The sequence below is a fragment of the Petaurus breviceps genome, unplaced genomic scaffold (assembly GCF_028583685.1).
Source record: "Petaurus breviceps papuanus isolate PSGF00001 unplaced genomic scaffold, PetGlider_PUasm1.0 90762, whole genome shotgun sequence".
Lineage (NCBI taxonomy): Eukaryota > Metazoa > Chordata > Mammalia > Diprotodontia > Petauridae > Petaurus > Petaurus breviceps.
The window spans coordinates 1,007,017-1,028,420 of record NW_027187339.1 but is presented as its reverse complement, the minus strand read 5'-3'; the positions used below and the strand labels follow the sequence as shown (position 1 = coordinate 1,028,420).

The window sequence follows — 21,404 nt, the reverse complement described above, 5'->3', positions numbered from 1 at the left end:
TGCTCGGCTCAGGCATCCCGTCCAGGAGTCGATCTGAGCGCGCCGGTGACGAAGTCCTCCCTCAGGCAGTGAGGAAGACACCCCGGGCCGTGAGGTCCCTTCCACCGCCGCTGCCACCGTTGCAGCCTCTGAGCCGGCGGCCTCCTTCCGGAACGGGTCCGGGGCTGAGCTCGGGCCGCCCGGCTCCTCGGGGTAAGTGAGGCGGGCCGTCGGGACGGCGGCCGGGGTCACGCGGGGCGGGGGGTCGCAGAGCCTGGGGCGGTGCCCCTCCCGCTCACTTCCTCCTCTGCGCCGCTGAGGAAGGGCGGGGCGGCTGCTGCGGGAAAGGGCCGCGCCCTGGCAAGTGAGGCGAGAGGGTCTCGGAGAAAGGATCCGCGGCTCGCTCCTCCCGGTCAGCGCCGGCGCCTTGCCGGCCTGTGGTCCCGCGACCCGGCCTAAGGGACGTGTCTTTGCTATCTCTGTGCTTCAATAAGCCAATCTTCATGCGCTTATTAAGCACCAGCTGTATGCCAGGCCCTGTGCCCGGGTCACCAAAACGGTGCAGAAGGCCGGCATGCAGCGGGGGACCGCGATGATCGCTGTTATTGCCATTATCATTGCAGCCACCGTCGTAGGGAGCATTCTTACGGGGCTTTAAATCCCCCCAACCCTGGGGGGGGGGTCCTTACTTTATCGGAAGGAGGTAGGGTCGGGGAGTTGCTCGGAGTCACGGGAGCATTTGAACTCAGGGCCAGTGCCGGCCTTCTCTCCCTTGCGCCACCTCGCGGTTCCGCATCGATGTGAAGACGCTCGGAGGGGCATGATCTGAAGGGAAGGGAGTCTTGGTGCTGGGCTTGGAGTGGCTCCCGAGCCCTTCTTTGTCTCCCCAGTCAGGGTTCTCAGGGACGTCCGCCCCTAACTTCTGGTCCAGCTGAGGGCGCTTTGGGCTGCCCTAGCACGTCCCCCCGAAATCCGAAATAATGTAAGACCCCCACATACAAGTTACATTTTTCTTTCGGTATTTTACAGTTTCAAAAGTGGCACGTTAATTATCTTGTTTGAGCGAGGTGTGGGGAGAGAACTCCTCGGGCTGCATTCCCATTTTATAGATAAAGATACTGAGGCCTGGAAAAAGTTACAAAAAGTGATTTGCCCCAAGTCATGGAGCTTAACTGGAGCGCTCTTGCTGGGCAATGTACAAATACCTATAGAGTAGCATTATATCTTACTGCGCTGGAAAGCAGGTTCCGGCACAAAGTAAGCCTTTGATCTTGCTAGACCGAGTGACAGGATCGTTGATTTGTCCTGCCCTTGACTTGATTAGTGTTCTTGAGCAAAAGGGAGATGTAGAAATGGAGGTCGAAAGGGTTGTCCGTGCTGCAGCAGGACAGATGGCAGCTCTAGGGAGGACTTGAGGTCCTGCAGGGTGACTGGGTGAAATGTGAAGCATGGTTACAGATATAGCCTGGATTCCAAGCCCAGCCCCAGGGCAGAGTGCCACAGCCCAGGGGAGTCAGGTGAGCAGAGGAATGGAGTGTCTCTGCTCCTGAGGGGGAGAATGAGGGCAGCCCTAGGGGAGTTAGCCAGGTGAGCTTTCCTTGGATGCTTGGAAGGATGTGAAACCCTGAGCTATTGCAATAGCTGCCTTCAGATCTTCCCATCTCCTTCCCAGGACCTAAAATAGGATTCCCGAAACTCACTCTTCTGCCCAAAAATCTACCTGTGAAGTAAAAAATTAGGTTTCTCCCACCTCAAAGCCCAATCTCCACGCACGTGTGCGCGCTCGAGCACACACACACAGACACACACACACGGGCACTTGCACTCTAAAAATGGTGTACCTTTTGTTGAGACTGTTCCTAGTACTTGGAAAGTTCTCCCCCACTTTCTTCACCAGTTGAATTCCCACCCTTCTTTTAAAAGCCTTTTCATAAAAAGCTCTTTGTTCTCAAACATTACACAGTTATTATGTAATTATGTATTATGATAGCTGCCATAGTTTTTTACAAAATATTTTTATATATTTTCACTTCTGTGAAGAGCTAGAAGTATTGTTATGCCCGTTTTGCAAATGGGGAAACTGAGACTTAGACAAGCTAAGTGATTGCCCCTGGGTCAAAGTGACCAAGGTGATATAGACCCAGGTTTCTACTATACTTGAGTTCTGTTATTTCTACTATACTATATTGCCTATTCTAGATGTCTGTTACTATTTTATCTCCTTGATTGTAAACTCCTTGTAATCTAAGCTTTGCCTTTATCTAAACTTTACATCTTCCCTATTGTGTACATAGTGCTCTCCACGCAAGTGCTTAAAATGCTGTATTTTTTTTTTTTGTCATGAGGCAGGATATGCTAGGTTTCCTGTAAGCAGCATGAATGAACCCCATTAAGTGATTTCAAAGGGAGCCTTTGAAATATGGATACGATTTTAACAAGGGTATGGGCTTATCTTGAGTGGAGAAAGGAGAAAGCATAAGGTTGTGCCAGTACTGTTTGGAGGAGTGATCTATCAGAGTAGAAATTGGAAAGGTGAGATCACAGGAATGTTTCATATTAGAAGACGCTGTTAGAAGATTTTGCAAGTATAATTCCTACTGGAGAATGTATAAAGACCTAGATACCAATAAGTGTCAAAAATAAAATTCAAACCCAAGTCTTCCAAGTCTAGTGTTTTTATCTACTACCCCACACTGTGGTGGGCATTGAGAAATCATTGAAATGATGTTATTACAATTGTACTTGGGAAGATGAACCTGGTTTGTAGGGAAATGGGAGGTTTGGAGACTATTTGGGTGGTTTGTGCCTTGAACTTAAAAGTGGGGACAATTGGAATTAGAGGTAAATGACATTGCAAGAGGAATTTTTTTAACCTTCCTTTTTACTGCTGTTTTATTTTAATAGAATAAAGAGGGAAGTACAAAGAGAAATGCATACACCAAGCAAAACAACACAAAAAAAGAAGCTATTGTACATCTTTATAATTCACCATTTGTGAAAAGAAAGGAAGGCTTTAACAAATAGTATCACCATTGCCCTTGTGGCTAATTTGAGTTTTGTTGCTGTTTTTTCATTCATATGGTTGTAGTCAATGTATACATTTCTTTGGATGTGCCTTTTCTAAACTCTTATTTATCTGAATCTTCTTTTTTTTTTTTTTAAGCAATCTGGGTTAAGTAACTTGCTCAAGGTTACACGGCCAGTTATTTCTGGGTGTGGTGCTGAATATCTGAGCCTGGATTTGATCCAGGTTGTCCCGACACTGGAGCTGGTGCTCTTACTTGCTGAGCCACCTGACTGCCCCTAAGCAATTGGGGTTAAGTAACTTGCTCAAGGTTACATGGCCAGGTGTTTCTGGGTGGGTGCTAAGTGTCTGAGCCCGGGATTCGGTCTCCAGGCCATTCTAACACTGGAGCCAGTGCTCTTACTCACTGAGCTACCTGGCTGCCCCTCTGAATCTTCTTAAAGACCTCTAAATTCTTCATATTTATCTCATACAGCACAATAATGTGTCATGTTATTTTGTTCACTCTCTTTATTGGATAAGCTCTCCTTTGCCACAAGGTTGTTGTGCAGTTTCTAATTTTAAAGTGTCCACTATTCAATTTCCCCCCCATAGGATCTAAGTGACTTGTCCTAGATCTTAAAGTTAGTAAGGGAGGAGTCCAAGTTCAACATTATTTCCAAGGATAAAAATTGCAGGTACTCCATCAGATTCACATAACTGATGAACTATTAATAGAAACTGTTTGTGAAAATTGACCAAAATTGGTTTTTAAATTCTAAAACTCCATAAATGTGAGCTCCTGTTTGTGCTACTGTAAAATATTAAGACAGAACTTTGGAAAGTTAAGTCCCTGGGGAATATGTGAAGGAAGGAATCAGTAGAGAGGCTTGACGAAATAAGATGAATTAATAACCTCAACATTTTACCTTCCAGAATGGAATATTCAGTATCACTTAATTCGAGATAACTGAGAGAATGAGTGGAAAACCTAGATTTCACATAAGTTGAGGCTTAGGACCTGCTGTTTACATTAAGTGATAATAACTTAGTACTTCAGGAATCTTGTTTGTGTGATGTGGTGTAATGCCAAGCAAAGGCAACATCCCAAGGTTCAAAATACCAGCATAGGTGCTCTCCATTTTATTCAGTGACAAATTAAGAACAGAGAGAATCAACATATAGCATAATTAAAAATACGGCATTTACCAAGTATGATTCAATAATCTCCAAGTTCTACCCCACCCCTGGACATTACATTCATTTAATCAGTCACAAAGTCCCTCTTCTAAATACTACTCCACCCCTAGGCTGTACATTCATTTAGTACATCACAAAGCCCCTCTTCTAAAATGGAGATTGGTTTCCAATCATAAGTAAAGTACATTCATTTGTTCAATCACAGAACACAAAAAGGTCAAAAGTTCCCCACCCTTGGATCACAATTGAATCTACCCCAGAGTTATAACAAGCTTAAGCACAGCCTTTAATACCCAAAGAGAGGTCTTTTCTTCATCTTTATATGAGGCAAGTTCTCAGCAATCTTTGTTCCTGGGGAGACAAAGCCTAGCAAGGCCACAAGATACATTGCCAGTGTCTTCAAGAATTCACTCTCTGCAGAACAGTCTCAGGAGCTCTGAACCAACAGCAAGGTTCTAAGACCTCAGCAACAACAGGATTGCCCTTCACCAGTGGACAGAATTCACTCTGCAGAACAGTCTGAGGAGCTCTGAACCAACAGCAAGGTTCCCAGACCTCTGCAACAACAGGACTGTCTTTCACCAGTGGACAAATCTGGCAAAACAACATCAAAACAGACAGACAAAGTACCAGCATAACAGCCATGTCTCCTCAGTCCTTGGCAGCTCTCAAAGTCCTGGGCAATTCAAAGTGGCCCTCAGCAATCCTCTCAGTCTCTCTCTGCCTCCAAGGTGCTGCTTCCAAAAAGTTCTTGTGTCTCTCTAAATTTACATCACCAGCTCCTCCCAGTTCAGCCCTCTCTTTTCACGTCAACAAGTCCATCCCACAAGTGGGATTCACAAGCTCTGGGTTTTAACACGATCAAACCAAAAACCAAGCAAATACAGGGGGATCTTTAAATTCCATTCCTATTACATGTGGTTACTCCTATTTACCAACACAGATTTTAAGTCCTTACCCCTTACTATATCATCTTCATAAGTTTCTGTAGCTGAAAAAATTTATCGCCTACAAGTCTTCTAGAGGTGATCCACTCCAGACTTAGCTAGGTTCACTTTCACATGGATATATGTTGCATTATGAGGTCCCAAACCTTTCCAGCCTAGTAATACCTACCAAAGCTTGTGCTTTGTTGCCATAGCCCTCAAGAGCCCAGGTTTATCTCTACACCGTGATGAGGGATGAGAGTAGGCTTTAGGGAGCCTAGTTTTCCACAGAATATTTCATTGGTTATTTAGACCAGAACAAAAATCAGCTAAGCAAAAAATAACCAGTTACCATAGATATTCTTCACTGTGGCCATTTCACTTCAAGATGTGTGCCAATCTGTCTTACAGATGTTCAGGTGGTTTTTAATATAACCTCTGATATTCATTAGGCTTTTTATACATACCCCAGTAAGAATTATACTTGCAAAATCTGACTTGGGATATCTGCTTAACCATTCAACATAAACCGAACAATGGTCTTCAGGTGAATCCATGCTTCTTTTACCACAGTGCACTAAAGAAACTCTGGAGTTTCTCAGTTTAGGGTCAGAGCTCTATCATCTTTCTTTTAATTTAATCTTGTAGTGAAAGAATTCCTTCCTGGAAAATCTTCTTAACTTAAAAGCTGTTTTTATTGGCAGTTATTCAGGATCTCTGCAGAGCACAATTCAGCCAAACAGTCCAGATTTATAACTGTTATCCTTAGTAGTAAGTTTAAAGCATCATTCTTATGCTTCTCAGCTGTGTTTAGTATAAAAGCCAATTTTGAACTTCTTTGACCCTCAGGAGAGTTTATTTTTTCCAACCACATTAGGATCAAGGAAGCTCAGACATGCTTCAATATTCAGCATGGTCGGGTTCTTTCCTTTAGGACAGAGGTTCTTAACCTGAGGTCTGTTGACCTCCAAATGATCCAGTGGTAGATTTCAGGGAGTTTATGAATATGGATGGGGGAAAAAAACCTACTTCTTTATTTTCGTTAACCTACAACTGAAATTCTGCTTTTGCGTCAATTAAAAAAAATTCTAAGAATTGCATAGGTGTTAGCAGATTGCCAAAGGGATCCATGATGTAGAGAAGGTTTAAGAATCTTTGCTTTGGTATCACTCACTCCATGGGTGCTAGTGGAACACAAGTTCTCTTTCAGCCTTTCCCTTCTCTCACTACATGACTAGTGCATATCCCCTTCTGGTCATATGTCTGTCTAATGTCTTTCATGCTGCTTCTTATGTATTTCTTCATTGCTAGTATGCCACAGCCCATTTACACCCACTTCTCCATTGCATCTCAGAGTGAACCATAATTTTGATTCTTCCTATACTGTATCCCATGCTTTGTAGGCATATAACATCACTTGAATGTTGGCATTTGATCAGGTTGTAATATATACCAGTACTATAAAAATGTGGGAAGAACAATAATAATAACAAACCACACAACATGAAATTCTAAATTAGAGCAAAATTGAGAACCAAGATGAGAACATGCTTCTTTCTTCCCTCCTCAGGGGAAATGGGAGTAGATTTGACTAAGGAACACTCCATATAATGTTAGACTTGGGTGATTTAATGATTAGTTTTGCTGAACTGTTTTAATTTCTCTATGTTATACTTTGTTATAAGCGGTGACCCCAGAGCAGAGGGTAGGGTGCAGAATAGATTGGGAAAAGATTCCAGTTTTTTGTCTTTTGCTCTTATTATCTTAAATAGTACTTTTAATGACTCAAGTTCCCAGAGACAGTCTTGTCTACTCTCTTCCTCTTTGAGGCCAAGTTCATTTTCCATTTTAATTACTCAAGATATACATATTGATAGATTAGTTGATTTGGGCTAACTGCTACTGCCTGTCAATAATGTCATAGTCTGAACAAGAGACATTCTTCATCCACTTGCTTTTTCCTGGTAGATGATCAAGCTATGCTAATTTGGAGTGATTGTGATTTAATTTAAATGTTCTGCATTTTTCTAGGTCTTCATTCAACCTATCTGCAGTAGTCTGCTATAAGGAATATTTAGAAGGCCTCACTTTGTGTAAAAGATCTCTCTTCCACTTGGACTCTGCTGCCAATACCATTTGCAAACTCATGTCTCTGTTTTATGCCTGGCTTGATATTAATAATCAATGAATTATCAAAGTTGTCTTATATGACATCTTCCAAGGAATCTTTTATTATTTTAAAATATGCACTGGGTGAATTACTTTGAGACTCAGTTTTTTTATCTATAAAATGAGAAACTTGAACCAGAAGCCTTCCAAAGTCCTTTCCAGCTGATGATTCTATGATTTAGCATGTGTTGTATCAAATATTTTATAAAATTCATTATTCCAATATATCTTTCATATATATCTATATATCATATAGTATATATATATAATAGTATCTTTCATCAAGAATATTTGTTATAAAGAAACAAAAAGTAGAAATAATCTATATTCACCCAAGGTTTTCAAAAAGATTTTCCATGAAATAAAAGCAAAATATGAACCAAAAATCCTTTATTCTTGATAGAAATTCTTGACTAATTAGTTTCTGCATTAAGCCCATGTATTCTAGAGCCACTTTAGGATTTTGACACCCAAACAGAAATATGATACTGTATCTGAAAGCAAGCCTAAGAGACAAACCCTCTGATTGGACCAAGTAGAAAATTTTAGCAGGTAGCTGATGTTAATCTCTTCCATTCTGCAGACTTTGAAGCCATTTTATCTACTGTTCTTAATGGCTAACCTTCTAAACTATTAGTTGCAATTATACTTATGTATTAACATCCCATGATCATTGAAGCTGTGATTGTTGATACTATATTGTGATACTGTTGATAACTATTCAAAATGTGCTAGGCAATATTGTTCAAGAGGAATCACTGCAAAGTGAATAGAAATGGTCCTAAAGTCAGAAGGTTCATGTTCTACCTCTGAAATAGATTGTCTGTGTGACCCTGGGCAAGCTATTTTGATGTCTCAATACCTCCAGAAAATTCTGAAGATTGTAAGATGCAGAACAGTTGCCAGTCTTCACTGGTAGAAGGAATTTTCATAGGAAGTTCCCTATTGCAATGAAATCATGAATAAGAAACAACAAAAACAAAGTATTGTTTAAATACTACAAAATTTATGTGAATAACTTCATTCTACTTGTTGAGGCCTCAGGGCTAGGCCATATCCATAATGTTCTTCCTAGTGCTGATATTTTATGATTTAATATTCAGCAATGCTCTACTAAATGGTTGAACTATTGGCCCATTCCTAAGACCTTGCTGAGACCCCTGCATTATATTTCAGGTAGTTTCCTAGGTGGATAATTTCACATAAAATATCTGGAAAAGATAAGGATCTATAATAATGAGATATAATAATAAGGTTTTTCAGCTAGAAAAAGGAAAGTAAATCCTTAGTAAATGTCATTTGATAAGAAGACTTTTAAACTTTCCTCCCCCAGAACATGATCCACAGTCTGTTCCTCATAAACTGTTCCGGGGACATCTTCCTGGAAAAACATTGGAAGAGTGTCGTGAGCCAGTCTGTCTGTGACTATTTCTTTGAAGCCCAGGAGAAAGCTGCTGATGTTGAGAATGTGCCACCTGTCATCTCAACGCCTCACCACTACCTCATCAGCATCTATAGGGACAAACTCTTCTTTGTGTCTGTCATACAAACAGAGGTGCCACCACTCTTTGTCATTGAGTTTCTGCATCGAGTCGCAGACACTTTTCAGGTTGGTTATCATTTATGTCCTTAAATTGCTTTAGTAAAGATTTTACAGACACAAGATAGAAAGACACCTAAGTATTGATAATGTTCTTAAGTTGTTAACCTCTGCTCTAGAGTCTTGTTTAACCTTTATACCTTCTGTTAGAGGCTTAGTGGGTAGTAAACCCAGGAATACTTGGGTTCCATCCCTGTCACTTAACCTTTGCATAATTTAGGCCACTGTCTATAAAGCTATTAAGTTGGCAGAGAAGATGCCAACCTGCCTGGTAGACAAGGTCCTGACCAAGAGCTCCCATGTGCCAGTGGAATCACAGGTCAAGGCCCTATCTCTCTTATCTATTAAAGAGTACCACAAATAAGGTTGCTCATACATGTGCCTTTTAATGCCCTCCCTTCCCCCCCAAAAAAAAAAACAAAACAGCATAATCATTGTTTATATATAAGATTGTGCTTAAGTTTCTGAGATTTAATGGAATTTAGTTGTCTTCAGCTCATCGGAAAAATACTACCAAGATGTTAATAGTGATGAGAATATACAGAATTATAACTAAAGGTGTTTCTTCTGTTTTGTACTTTATTGCAGTCCTCAGACAGGGATTTATGTTCCTTAAGCTTGTCTATCAGAAGTAAAATAAATTTGCTTTCCTTCATACATTTTGTTAGGACTACTTTGGGGAATGTTCAGAGGCTGCAATTAAGGATAATGTGGTAATAGTATATGAGCTCTTAGAAGAAATGTTAGACAACGGATTCCCTCTGGCAACGGAATCTAACATCTTGAAAGAACTGATTAAACCACCCACAATTCTGCGCTCGGTTGTCAATTCTATTACAGGTATGGTCAAGTATTCTACTAAAAGTTATAAGAGGAAAATACTGTTTTATAAAGAAACATACAGCAGTATTAAAGCTAAAGAAGTTTTGTCCAAAATACTGGTCCATTATATGCAGCAACCGATGTAGATATCTTTTTAGAGATATTGGTTAACAGTAGTGCTGTATGGATTCAACAAATAGTTCAGTTCAGCATCAAAATAGTCCATGTATATATGGAACTTAATTTTCTACTGACCAAATACTTTTGTATCTTATTTAAAGTTTTTGAAACATAGGATGTTATCAATTCTAGTCTCTTCCAATAGTACACTTTTACTGTTTGCACTTTATTACAGTCCTCAGATCAGGATTTGTGTTCATTAAACTAAGTTCATCCATCAAAAGCAAAATGCATCTGCTTTCCTTCATACATTATTATATAGATTTTTTAGAACTCCTTTGGTGAGACTTCAGAGGCTACATTTAAGGATAATGTGGGTCATAGTATGTGACTTCTTAGAAGAAATGTTAGACAGTGCATTTCCACCTAGGAAGCACAGTGGTTAGAGCTCTGGGCCTGGGAGTCAGGAAGACCGACCTGAGTTCAAACCTGCCCTATGCAATTCACTTAACCTCTATCTGCCTCAGTTTCCTCAACTGAGATAGTAATAGCACCTTCCTGTGAGGGTGGTTGTGAAGATAAAATGGAATAATATTTGTAAAATGTTTAGCACAGTGTCTGACACGAAATAGGCTCCTAATATCTTCTTCCTTTGTATAAAAAGCAGACATTCTGATCTCATGTAACCATATTAAATCCTTACGACACTGGAATATTTAATGCGCGTAGCTATAATATTCTAGTACACTGTAAGTAGCACTCACAGTGTTTTGTCCATACAAAGCTTATAGTCAGAAATAAACAGGAAAATTATTCAATCCCTGAGACCTGTTAATCATGTTAGGTTGATTGCATTGGAACAAAGGTAGTTACATTCATTTGGAAATATTTTCAGAAAAGGGTTTTAATACTTAGATACCTCTACAAGGATTTCTTAAAGCAGCATATGTCAGCTCAAATATGCTAGACAACTATGAAAGTCCTTTTTTTAAGTATCCTTGGTAGCCTGGGCAAAAATTACTATTATTTTCAAAAGTCTGGACCTGACCCATCAGTAAACATTTATTAATAACCCACTATATGCAAGGCACTATATTTGGGTCAGCAAAGAAGTTTAAGGTGTGATCTCTTACCTAGAGGAGTTTCAAATCTAATAGGCAAGACACAAACATGTTCAAATTAATTAGCAAGATGAGATATTTAAAAAATACAAAACTGCCATAGGATGGATAGATAAGTGAATGCAGAAGCATTTGTTATGTGCTGCTAAGTATTGATTATTGAGTATATGTATTGATTAGTAAATTCTGTAGCCAGCTTAAAACCCGCACTAGATATTTCCATTGTTCTTTGGATTATCTATAATGTTAATTATTCTGGGATTTTGTTCATTTTTATAGCATCACTGATTGGCATTAAAGGTGTACTTTTGTAGCTGGCACAGTGGACAGTCAGGAGGACTTATCTTTGTGAGTTCAAATCTGGCCTCTGACACCTACTAGGTATGTGACCCTGGGCAAGTCACCTACACTTGTTTGCCTCAGTTTCCTCATCTGTTAGATGAACTGGAAAAGGAAATGGCAAACTGCTGTAGTATCTCTGCCAAGAAAACCCCAAGTCGGGTCACAAAGAGTCAGATACAGCTAAAATGAGTAAACAACAAACAGCTTGGTAGTATGAACAAGTCTGGGAATCATTGAAAGCTGTGGTGTGTGTGTGTGTGTGTGTGTGTGTGTGTGTGTGTGTGTGTGTGTGAGATCCCAGATGTAATCCAGCACCATTTCTTCCTATATTCTAGCCCCATTTCATTATCTATCTGTAGCACTTATCTAAGATCCATATATTGATAAACTAACTTAATAAGCTGTATCCAGTTGTATGTCACAATCTGAACAGCATGAGTTATCATCTTTGTTTCTCAAGTGTAGACAGTCAGCTCAATATCTTTTGTTTTATTTTCACTGAGGAATCTTTGTAAGGTTCTCAGTTCACAGTGTAAATACTATGATGTCATTGGCAAATAGGAGCATTTAGAGACCCTCACCACCAGAAAATCTTTGTTTTCTTTGGGCCATATACAGGATCTTTCATGACCTTGGGAGATCCTGTTGTCCTATTCCCTTGTTTGGCACCTTCCATGAGCTCTGTACTCAGAGGAGGGCTGAGCAAAACTGGCACTGTCATCATCATAGAGTCTGCAGTAATGTGAATATTCCCGTAATATAGACCTTGTCTGAGGGGAACCTCCTTTGCAGTGGCAGTTTGCTCGTTTGGGTCAAACTCTTTTTTAAAATCAATTACACAGCAAGATCTTAGAATTTATACTTGTCAATGTGTGACTTTAAGGACTAAGTAATTCTCTATAGAAAATGGCCCCCAAAAGCCTGGCCCTTCCCTCCTGGGTTTCCTGCAGGATACTCCTTATGGTGCATACATGTTAGTCAGTAATTGCTGGCATGTTAACCTACAAATTAAGCACAATTTTTTAAAAGTAAGAACCAAGCAGTATAAATACCTCTAGCATCAATTGAGGGGAAAAGCACACATTTAATAAATGCTTTTGTTTCAGTGTTTCAATGATCTGTGATTTTGTGTTGGATATTTCTGTCAGTTTAGATCATAATCTCTTTACAATTCAGTAAATACTATTCAGGAGTTCCTGAGCACAAAAATATCCCCATATCCTGTATGTAACCTCTGGACTTAGCTGGGCTGGTCTTCAGAGCTTGTGATCTCCTGGCATAGCCTTGGAGAGCCCAGCATCCCTTTCAGATCATATCGTGTGCCATATGACATATACAAAGCTACTCTTCACAAAGTTAGAGTTAGTCCAAAAATATAATAAATAATGGCTTTTCTGCTCTCATTTAAAGGTGTTGATGCCTGGCCAAATGCAACATAGATCGATTGGATTTTTTTTTTTTCAGTTTGAAAGCATTTCATGATCAGAGTAGTTTGGGGACACCAAAGGCTGGTGATCAGTTATGAAGTCTTGGTCTCAGTGTGAGGGGATGATATTGACCTGAACAAGGATGGGGTAGAAGAAGTGGAAAGAAAAGGAATGGATGTAAAAGGTGAATGCTGAAAGAATGCTGAAGCTCCTTGTAAAGTGTGAGGCCAAGAAGAACTGTAACAAATTAAAGATGATTACATATTGATTCTTGGATGTCACTTGTTTGTGTATGATTGAACATTAAGTAGTTCATGCCTGGAGAGTGTGCTCTGATATTTGGGCCTACATTGAATATTAAGCATTTCCTACTATTCCCCACTGGTTCTAGCTTGTCTGATTAATGTTAGGCTGAATGTGAACTAGCTAGCTTAATTAGCTCTAGCTACAATTTACAACTCCTGAACATAGACCAAAAAATGGCACTGATAAAGAGACTACAAATTGCCATAACTAAAAAAGAAAAATATACTTCTGACTCCGTCATCTAGTGATTAAATATCACATTGCCAGCAGCACTTCAAACCGTCGGGACTATTGTCCTGGTTCAGTCGTTTCAGTCATGTCAGACTCTTCATGACCCCATCCCATGTGGGGTTTTCTTGACAGAGACACTGGAGTGGTTTGCCATTTCCTTTTCCAGCTCATTTGAGAGATGAGGAAACTGAGGCAAATAGGGTGTAGTGACTGGCCCAGCATCACGCAGATGGTTAAGTGTCTGAGGCCAGAATTGAACGGCAGGAAGATGAAATTTCCTTACAGCCTGAAGCTCTGTCCACTGGACCACCTACCTGCCAGATCAGAATGACTAAGAGAGGGCTTTAAAGGACTGCATCTGTCCTGGGAGATAAAAGGAAAATGACTCCATTTTACAAATGAAGAGCCTGGGGCTGAGATTAACTTAGAATCATGGAATGCTAATGACCTTCAGAGACCTTCTGTTTCAACTTTCATTTTGTAGATGAAGAAACTAAGGCCAAGAGGCAGATTGATATGTACTTAGTGTCAGGGGGAGTTCTGCTGGACCTCTCTTGATTCCTGGTCCTCTTTCCATTCCCTCACACTGCCTTTCTTGAAGGACAGCTACATCCTCACACTCACGTGACTGGACTGATTTTAAAGGGGGTGGTGAAGGAATGTTCTTCCTTTTTTGACCCTGCTTGGGGCTCTGCCTGCCTGCATCTCTGTGGTATTGGCCTTAATACCAGAGAACCTAGTTATCACTTGATTCTCAGTGAAGACAGTCTTTATAGAAAGTGCTGAAACAACCAGCCCCTTCTTCTGTCCATGGCAGTAGGCTGAAGTTTTGTTCAGCTCCTGGAATCAGGTTAGGGTACTGTTAACACTCAGGAAGCAGGAGATAAAGTAAAGGAATACAACCTGGTTTGGCAGAGGGCAGGGGACCACGTGGCCTGTTTTCTGCTCTCTCAAAATTTGATCATGCTCCTATGGATGTTTTCAACAGTCATCTTGAACACTCCCATCATTTCTTCCCCAACTCATGAGGCCACACATGCATGATGCACACACACATACATATCCAAGGATTAAACACTAAAGTATATGTTTTGTTAATAGCTTTTTGTGAACTAAGCCAGAGAAAGGTTTTTCTGGCAACAGTTCTATGCAGGTATTTTTAACCTTCTCTCCTGATTTCCAGGTAGTAGTAATGTTGGGGACACACTCCCCACAGGACAACTTTCCAACATCCCATGGCGTCGTGCAGGTGTGAAATACACAAACAATGAAGCTTATTTTGATGTGATTGAAGAAATAGATGCAATTATAGACAAATCAGGTAAGTGCCTCTGAACTTATTTAGGGGAGAAATAAAGCAGTTGATAAAAGTGGAATGTAGAGTTGAGATGCCCCAGGCTATTTGGTAAAAGGCATTGAACCTATTTTAATGATTTTTTTGAAAATCCATTCTTATTTTTTTAGAATTCTGCTTTCATTTTAGTGAACCAGAGTGAAAAACTATTGAGTATGTGTAATTGAATGACTACTTTTTTAGCTTTACTGTGATCCTGCCCCTCCCTATTCTTCATAGTGTTCCCTGAGGGCTCTCTTCTACATTTCTCAGATATTTTTAAAGGGCTACTTATGATACCTTCATACTTCATTACCATTGGCTTCATGAAGTGATAGAGGAAGTATAACCCGTTCTATTAGGAGACTGGTTCTGAAGATGATTTGTAACCCCCATGTGGAACAGCCCTCCAAAATTGTTTGATAGCAAAATAAAATGATATGTATGATATTCTTCAGAAACATTAGCTTCCAACACAAGTTGGGGAAAGCCATGGCATTCAGGAAGCTAAGGTCTTGTAATGAATCTTTTCATCATTTGTTTATTGAGGTGTAAAGCTTTCGTCAAGCTTGACACCCAAAGAGTATCTTCAGTTACTCTAGATACATCATGTCCCTAGCATAGACCCAGATTCAAAGGATCTCAGCAAAACTGTGCTGTTTAGTCTGTTTTCCTTGCTTTAGGTTCCACAGTCTTTGCAGAAATTCAAGGGGTCATTGATGCTTGCATTAAACTTTCTGGAATGCCTGATCTCTCCCTTTCCTTCATGGTAAGTTTTATTTTTCTTATCCCAAGTCTTGTGTCCTTGGCAAGCAGTCCTAATGTACCCAGAATGACCATGGGAAATTCTGAGAGTAGTTCCCAGGTCCTGGGCCTGGCAGCAGTAATTACAAATGTTTTTTTTAGAGTATCATTTTCACTACATAATAATGATTTTGCTTTACTACTTGTTATTAAAGATGTTTAACATTTTGATATACTTAAAACCACCTACTTTTTTCACTTCTCCCCAAGATATGCCTATGTATTTTCATCTATAGAAATAAACGGATATAAGTATCTTTTTGTTTTTCTTGTAGAACCCAAGGCTTCTAGATGATGTCAGCTTCCACCCCTGCATTCGTTTCAAACGCTGGGAGTCAGAAAGAGTCCTGTCATTTATTCCTCCAGATGGAAACTTCCGACTCATTTCCTACCGGGTCAGCTCACAAAAGTATGTTGTTTTAACAAGGATTATATGCATACTGATTTGCCAGGGTTGACCTCATTTTTGTTTCAGTCTGCTGGTTGCTATTTTGTCTTAAAACAATCCTTTTGACCATACCCTTTGAGTAAGCAGTAGCAAGACAAAAAACCCCCAGAAAGATGAGTTTTCATCAAGAGCAAAAGCAAGAGAAGAGAAGCCTTTTCAGAAAGTCTGTAGATGAGAATCAGTGTTTCTAACTGTATGATAGGCAAAGGGAGATCTTAAGGGTCTGCCCTCAGTACCTTAGTATCCTTTCCCATTCTGTGGGCTCACAACAGTGTGAAGGATTCCCTGAAGTGTCCCCAAAGAGATCTTGGTGAACAAACTTGACAGTATTTTTCTCTGTGCTAAGTTTGAGATTAAATATTTTGAGATAAGGTTTTTGCTAATATCCGCTCCTCCCCTGAAAGTAGCAGAAGGTAGCTGAGAAACATCAGGATAGAGCTTACTACTAGCAAGGCATAAGGGAAGAACTTTTACATTTGGAATTCTAAGGACTGAATATGGGATTTCCATGTCCTTGCACTGGAGGGGGCATGGGGGATAGGTGTGTTTTTTTTATTTTATCTCCCCATGTGGTACCCACCATTGCAATATAAGAGCAACTGCCATTCTAACTACCCCATTTTATAGATGCAGAAATTGAGGTTCTGGGAGTTAAGGGTCCTGCAGTGGGTGGCAGAGAAAGGTCTCTGAGAAGGATGTTCATGTTCTGTCACTGTGTTCATGTGACCACATAATCCCTTTTACCTTCCCCCACCCCTTTCCTGCCTCTAGTTTAGTGGCAATTCCAGTGTATGTGAAACATAACATCAGCTTTAAGGAGAACAGCTCTTGTGGAAGATTTGATATTACAATTGGACCAAAGCAGAACATGGGGAAAACTATTGAAGGCATCACAGTGACTGTTCACATGCCCAAAGTCGTATTGAACATGAATTTAACTCCTACACAAGGCAGCTACACATTTGATCCTGTCACTAAGGTGAGGCGCCCCTTTCTAATTCATCTGTAGCCAAGAGTGATTGGGCAGTCAGTTGTTTTCTGTGGGCAGGGTCTTCTTCCAACTTAAATTTCTCATTCATTAAAATGAGTTCTTTGACCTCTGTGTAAGTTGAGAATCCTTCTGTCCACAAACACTTCGAAGCCAGGGAAAAAGGTGCTTGTCTGACTGGACTCTGGGGGACCTGAGGGGAAACCATGCTTTGTTTATTCTTTGGATTATTTTTGCTTCAATTTGTGTCCAATTTCATAGTAGTTAATATTTACTAATCTGATCATGGGCTTATAACAAAAACTATTTACAAAGGAGAGAAAACCTTGGTCATTGTTAGCAAGATCCAACTTAAACTTTATTCCTTTATTATTTATTGATGAAAACTGACTTAGTAAATGCAATATGCCCATTTCCTGAAAGCTATAAGGAAGCATATTATTCCTCCATTAAGGCCAGAGTATATGTGCCATGTAGCTGCTTGGCAAAAAGAAAAATTGGGGAGCCAGAGAGGAGATGCAGAGCAGAAGAAAGGGCAGAGGTACATCTGAGCTTTATCACGAAGCAGTGCTAGTCCTACCTATACTTAATGACATTTGACTCCCCAGATTTCCAGCATTCACTAGATTAAAATAATGAATGCAAAAGCCAACTTTTAAGATGTAAAAATTCTGTGTAAATATAAGGTAGTGTTCATTATAGTATCTTTTTATATCACTTTCCACAGAATATTCTTTTCTTCCCCTCTAAGATATAAAGCCCTTAATCATTGTATAATGTGTTTTTGGTGAAGGGTTTTCATATGAGTAACAAGAAATGTACAAATGATTCACTGCCCCATGTTAATTCATGAGGAGTCTTTTCAGTAGTTTAGTCATTGAGCTGCCAGACTTGATGACAGGAGTAAGTTAGAAGAATCTTAAAGGTCACAGATGCCAATACCCTCATACAGATGAACCAAGTGGCCCCCAGACCTTGGGACTTGTTTAAAATCTTTTAGCTACTTGTGACCGAGCCAGGTCTAGAATCCCGGTTTCCTGGGGTCCAGTCCAGTTTTCCATCCCCTGCATTGCACTTCAGGGAACATGCATCTTTCTATAGAGGTTTCTGGCATTATTACTGTGACTTTGGAATATCTCTCACTGATGCTATTGTACTTTGGTTTTTATTCAATAAGGTGTTAACATGGGATGTGGGGAAGATTACCCCCCAGAAGCTCCCAAGTCTTAAAGGATTGGTGAATTTACAGTCTGGAGCCCCCAAACCAGAAGAAAACCCAAGCCTCAACATTCAGTTCAAGATTCAGCAACTTGCTATTTCAGGTGAGGATGTTACATTGAATTGTCCTGCGTTTTGGGGAAGGTGAGAGGTGCTGAACTCAGTTGACAGTAGCTGAGATGGCCATCTCCGGAAAGTGTCACCATTCAATTTTTCTTTTAAGTCAAACTTTATACTGTAATTTTTCACATGCCACTGATAGCAGTCACACCCCAATTAGCAAGGCGGTTTTTCTTTGGAGGTCTATGGTAGTGATTGATCTATGTTGCTCAAGCACCTAAAAGCAGAATATGTAGTAAGTAAGCAAATTATATACTGCTTGAAACCATGTCTATGTGGCGAGTTAATAGCAGATGCCCAGCGAAGGCTGCATCGTCCTTGTGGTATGGGGCAGGGGAGAGGTGTTTAGGGTGCAGTCTGTTTGGCTTAATGTCCAGAACTACCTGGCATTTACTCTGTGCTACACATTTGTGCAGAGGGAATACAGGTGTGATAGTAACTTACTCTCTTTCCCTTCCCTTCTTCTCTTCACACAGGCTTGAAAGTAAATCGCCTTGACATGTATGGAGAGAAATATAAGCCATTTAAAGGAGTCAAATACATCACAAAAGCTGGAAAATTCCAAGTGAGGACATGAGAAGAGGCCATACATCCCACAAGATCAGTGTCTGTTTTCCAAGTGTCATTACAATCTGCTGCTTAGTGACTTAGGTTGCTGTTAGGTACCAAGTGGGTGGGAAATACTCATTATTTACAACATTATTTACAACAAGAGCGCCGTCTCTTCAAAAAAGGTAGCTTAGTGGTTGGAATAGATTTCTTAAACAGCTTTAAGCTAAGGAACTCTTTTCTAATGACTTAGCTTATTTTTAAACTTGTCATTAAGGAATGTTTCAGAGCCAACAAGCAAACAGTGCTTGTTTCCACAGCACAGGACGGTTGGAGGCTACACTTAGCAGAGCACAGGCGGGCAGGCGGTCATCCTTGGACCTCCCTGTCCTCTGTCCCTGACCTTGGCATGCAGGAGGCATGAGACTCCCAGGGCAGTAGCCAGGCTCTGTTGTCACATGATAGCCGTAGCCAAATGTTGTCCTCACTGATCTTGTTCGTCCCCAATCAGTCCCCTTGCTCCCCAAACAGTTTACAGCAGACTGCCTCTTCAAGTGTTTGCCTTACTCAGCTTTTCACTTGTGCCATTAAGCAAGCATGGTAGCAAAGGCCCTTCCCAGACAACCCTGGTGGGGAGCACGACTGCTTCGTTTTCACAATACTGGGTTTTGTATTTTTATAAAGTAACTTTTTATGTAAAGCTCAGACTTTGATTTCCAGGGACCTTGCTGCAGTAAATGCCACCTGAATTACAGGCCACAGATTCAGCTCTTAGCACAGCAGAAATCATTTGTATTAAAGGGGACAGATGCTTTAGTGAGAATCCAAGGGAACACTACTTAAAGCAAGCACAAGATTTTGAGCTTCTGAGCAAACTAAGAACTAAAAACTAAATAGCAACAGAGAACTCAAATCGTAACGTCTATCACTGCATATTTCCGAAGTCTTATCAGAACAGTCCTTTTGCCAGAGTTAACCTTGAATGCCTCATGTCCCACATCAAGTTCTTTTCCTGAAAATAAGGAAATTGTCATGGAACAAGTTACACTTCTTTATTCTGTTCATTTAGCATGTTTTGCTGAGATTGCAGTAACACACATGGGTTGATGTGGTTGACATCTCAGACTGCTAAAGGCCAAGTAGTTTTGTATAACAGCAAGGGTTTAGGGACCCAACCATAGCGGTTTTGTTTTATTAAACATGAAGGAAGAGGAAGTTTCCGTGCTACAGTCTCCTTGCTTGTTTTTCACATGCTGCCAATCAAACTGTATAATCAGGCCACACCTAACTCTGAATTCTTTCCTCTCTTAGCCCCCATAACTATTTTCTTACCCCGTCAGCCACACTCTTACCCCTTTTTAATAGTACTTTTGTCATTCAACATCTAGGGATGGGAGTTGATTCATGGAACAAACTCTCACACTATTCAGCAACACGAAGCTATTTCCCCTTGTCATCAGGGCCCTCTGGGGGCAAGTATGTTCATATTACCAACCTGACTTTTGACCCAAAAGTAGATAGCTAGAAAAGGAAATGGCACATAGATGCTAGTTCAAACTTAACACATTTACATTTCATTTAAATTTCTAGGGTGATCACAATACTGCCAAACCATAATTATCTGCTTGCTATGTCTAAGATTACCTCAATTCAGTTGCCTCTTCAAGCTCTTCTATCCAGTGATCCCTCAACCCTCTGCACTCTATCTCTCATCAGAGTCCCATAATTGGACTCCATTCTTCCATTGGAATCCTTCATTCAATCCATTCATTTCCATCTTCTGTAACTTGGAACTAGGCATTTTTCTTCCTGTGATGTCTCTTGCATAGAATTCCATGGTATGCAAGCAGTTTCCTTGCTTCAAGAAGTTTCTTAAGCCAAGCTTTCCCCGGTGGAATCTTTTGCTTTATTCAATTATTGTATTATTTGGTAGAATTAGAGGACACTCTTCAGGTGGAGGATCTGATTCCTATGTGTCTCGCCAGCACTGGCTGCACTATTAATAAAGAGATGAAAGCAACAAGGTGACTGCTGACTGATTGCATTGATTGACCTTCCAGGTGTGCAGGTTCAGCTTAAAGGCAAGCTTTGCTCTAAACATGATTTCCTTTCACGTTCACCTGAGAGAAGCTGTCAGACTGAACTGCACATCCCCTTCTGCCCAGTTCTCATTAGCCACACGTCATTGTGTCATGACATGTCAACAGCTGCGCATGTGATCTCTCCTAAAAACAAGTGTTGCCTTTCTGACCGCAGATATTTGAGTAGTGGAAGGTAATTAAAGCCACTCTTCCCACAAAACACAATGCCCTGTTCAGTGTTTAATAAAAGCACTTTAGATTTCTAAAGCATATTATTCATACCAAGCCAAAAATATTCCATTTCCTGATGTTTGTAAAGCAGTGTGTCTTGAGAACAGATCACAGGTTGGCTCTTTCTAGTTAGTATGTGGATTTTTTTTTTCTAACCAGGATTCCAACAGTTTACAGAGTTAGCTTCCCAATGCTGTGTATACCCCTGTGATGCTCTAGGTTAATCTGGACAGCTCTGATTAAATGGATACAGGCTCCTAGTTGGTCTAACAAAGCAACCAAACCACACCTCCAGCCCTAAAAGTACAGACTAAAAGAAATCCTTTCTGCTTTCATTGAGCTGAGTTGCCACAGAATTAGAAATAAATGAAAGTCCAAATTCCTT

The 21,404-nt window shown here is 40.4% G+C and overlaps 1 protein-coding gene and 1 long non-coding RNA gene across 2 annotated transcripts; both read left to right on the top strand.

Moving 5' to 3' along the window:
- Positions 1-53: 53 nt before the first annotated feature.
- AP3M1 (adaptor related protein complex 3 subunit mu 1) lies at positions 54-20,735 on the top strand. The gene is made up of 9 exons (XM_069068289.1): positions 54-192; positions 8,612-8,887; positions 9,547-9,718; positions 14,431-14,568; positions 15,264-15,349; positions 15,660-15,793; positions 16,604-16,811; positions 17,998-18,142; positions 18,635-20,735. Exons 2-9 carry the CDS (start codon positions 8,615-8,617, stop codon positions 18,733-18,735), a joined length of 1,257 nt encoding a protein of 418 aa, XP_068924390.1. The 5' UTR covers positions 54-192; positions 8,612-8,614; the 3' UTR covers positions 18,736-20,735.
- LOC138146416 (uncharacterized) lies at positions 9,725-13,237 on the top strand. Its single transcript, XR_011164475.1, has 2 exons — positions 9,725-11,322; positions 12,748-13,237. It is a non-coding gene; the product is annotated as an uncharacterized lncRNA (long non-coding RNA).
- Positions 20,736-21,404: the final 669 nt, after the last annotated feature.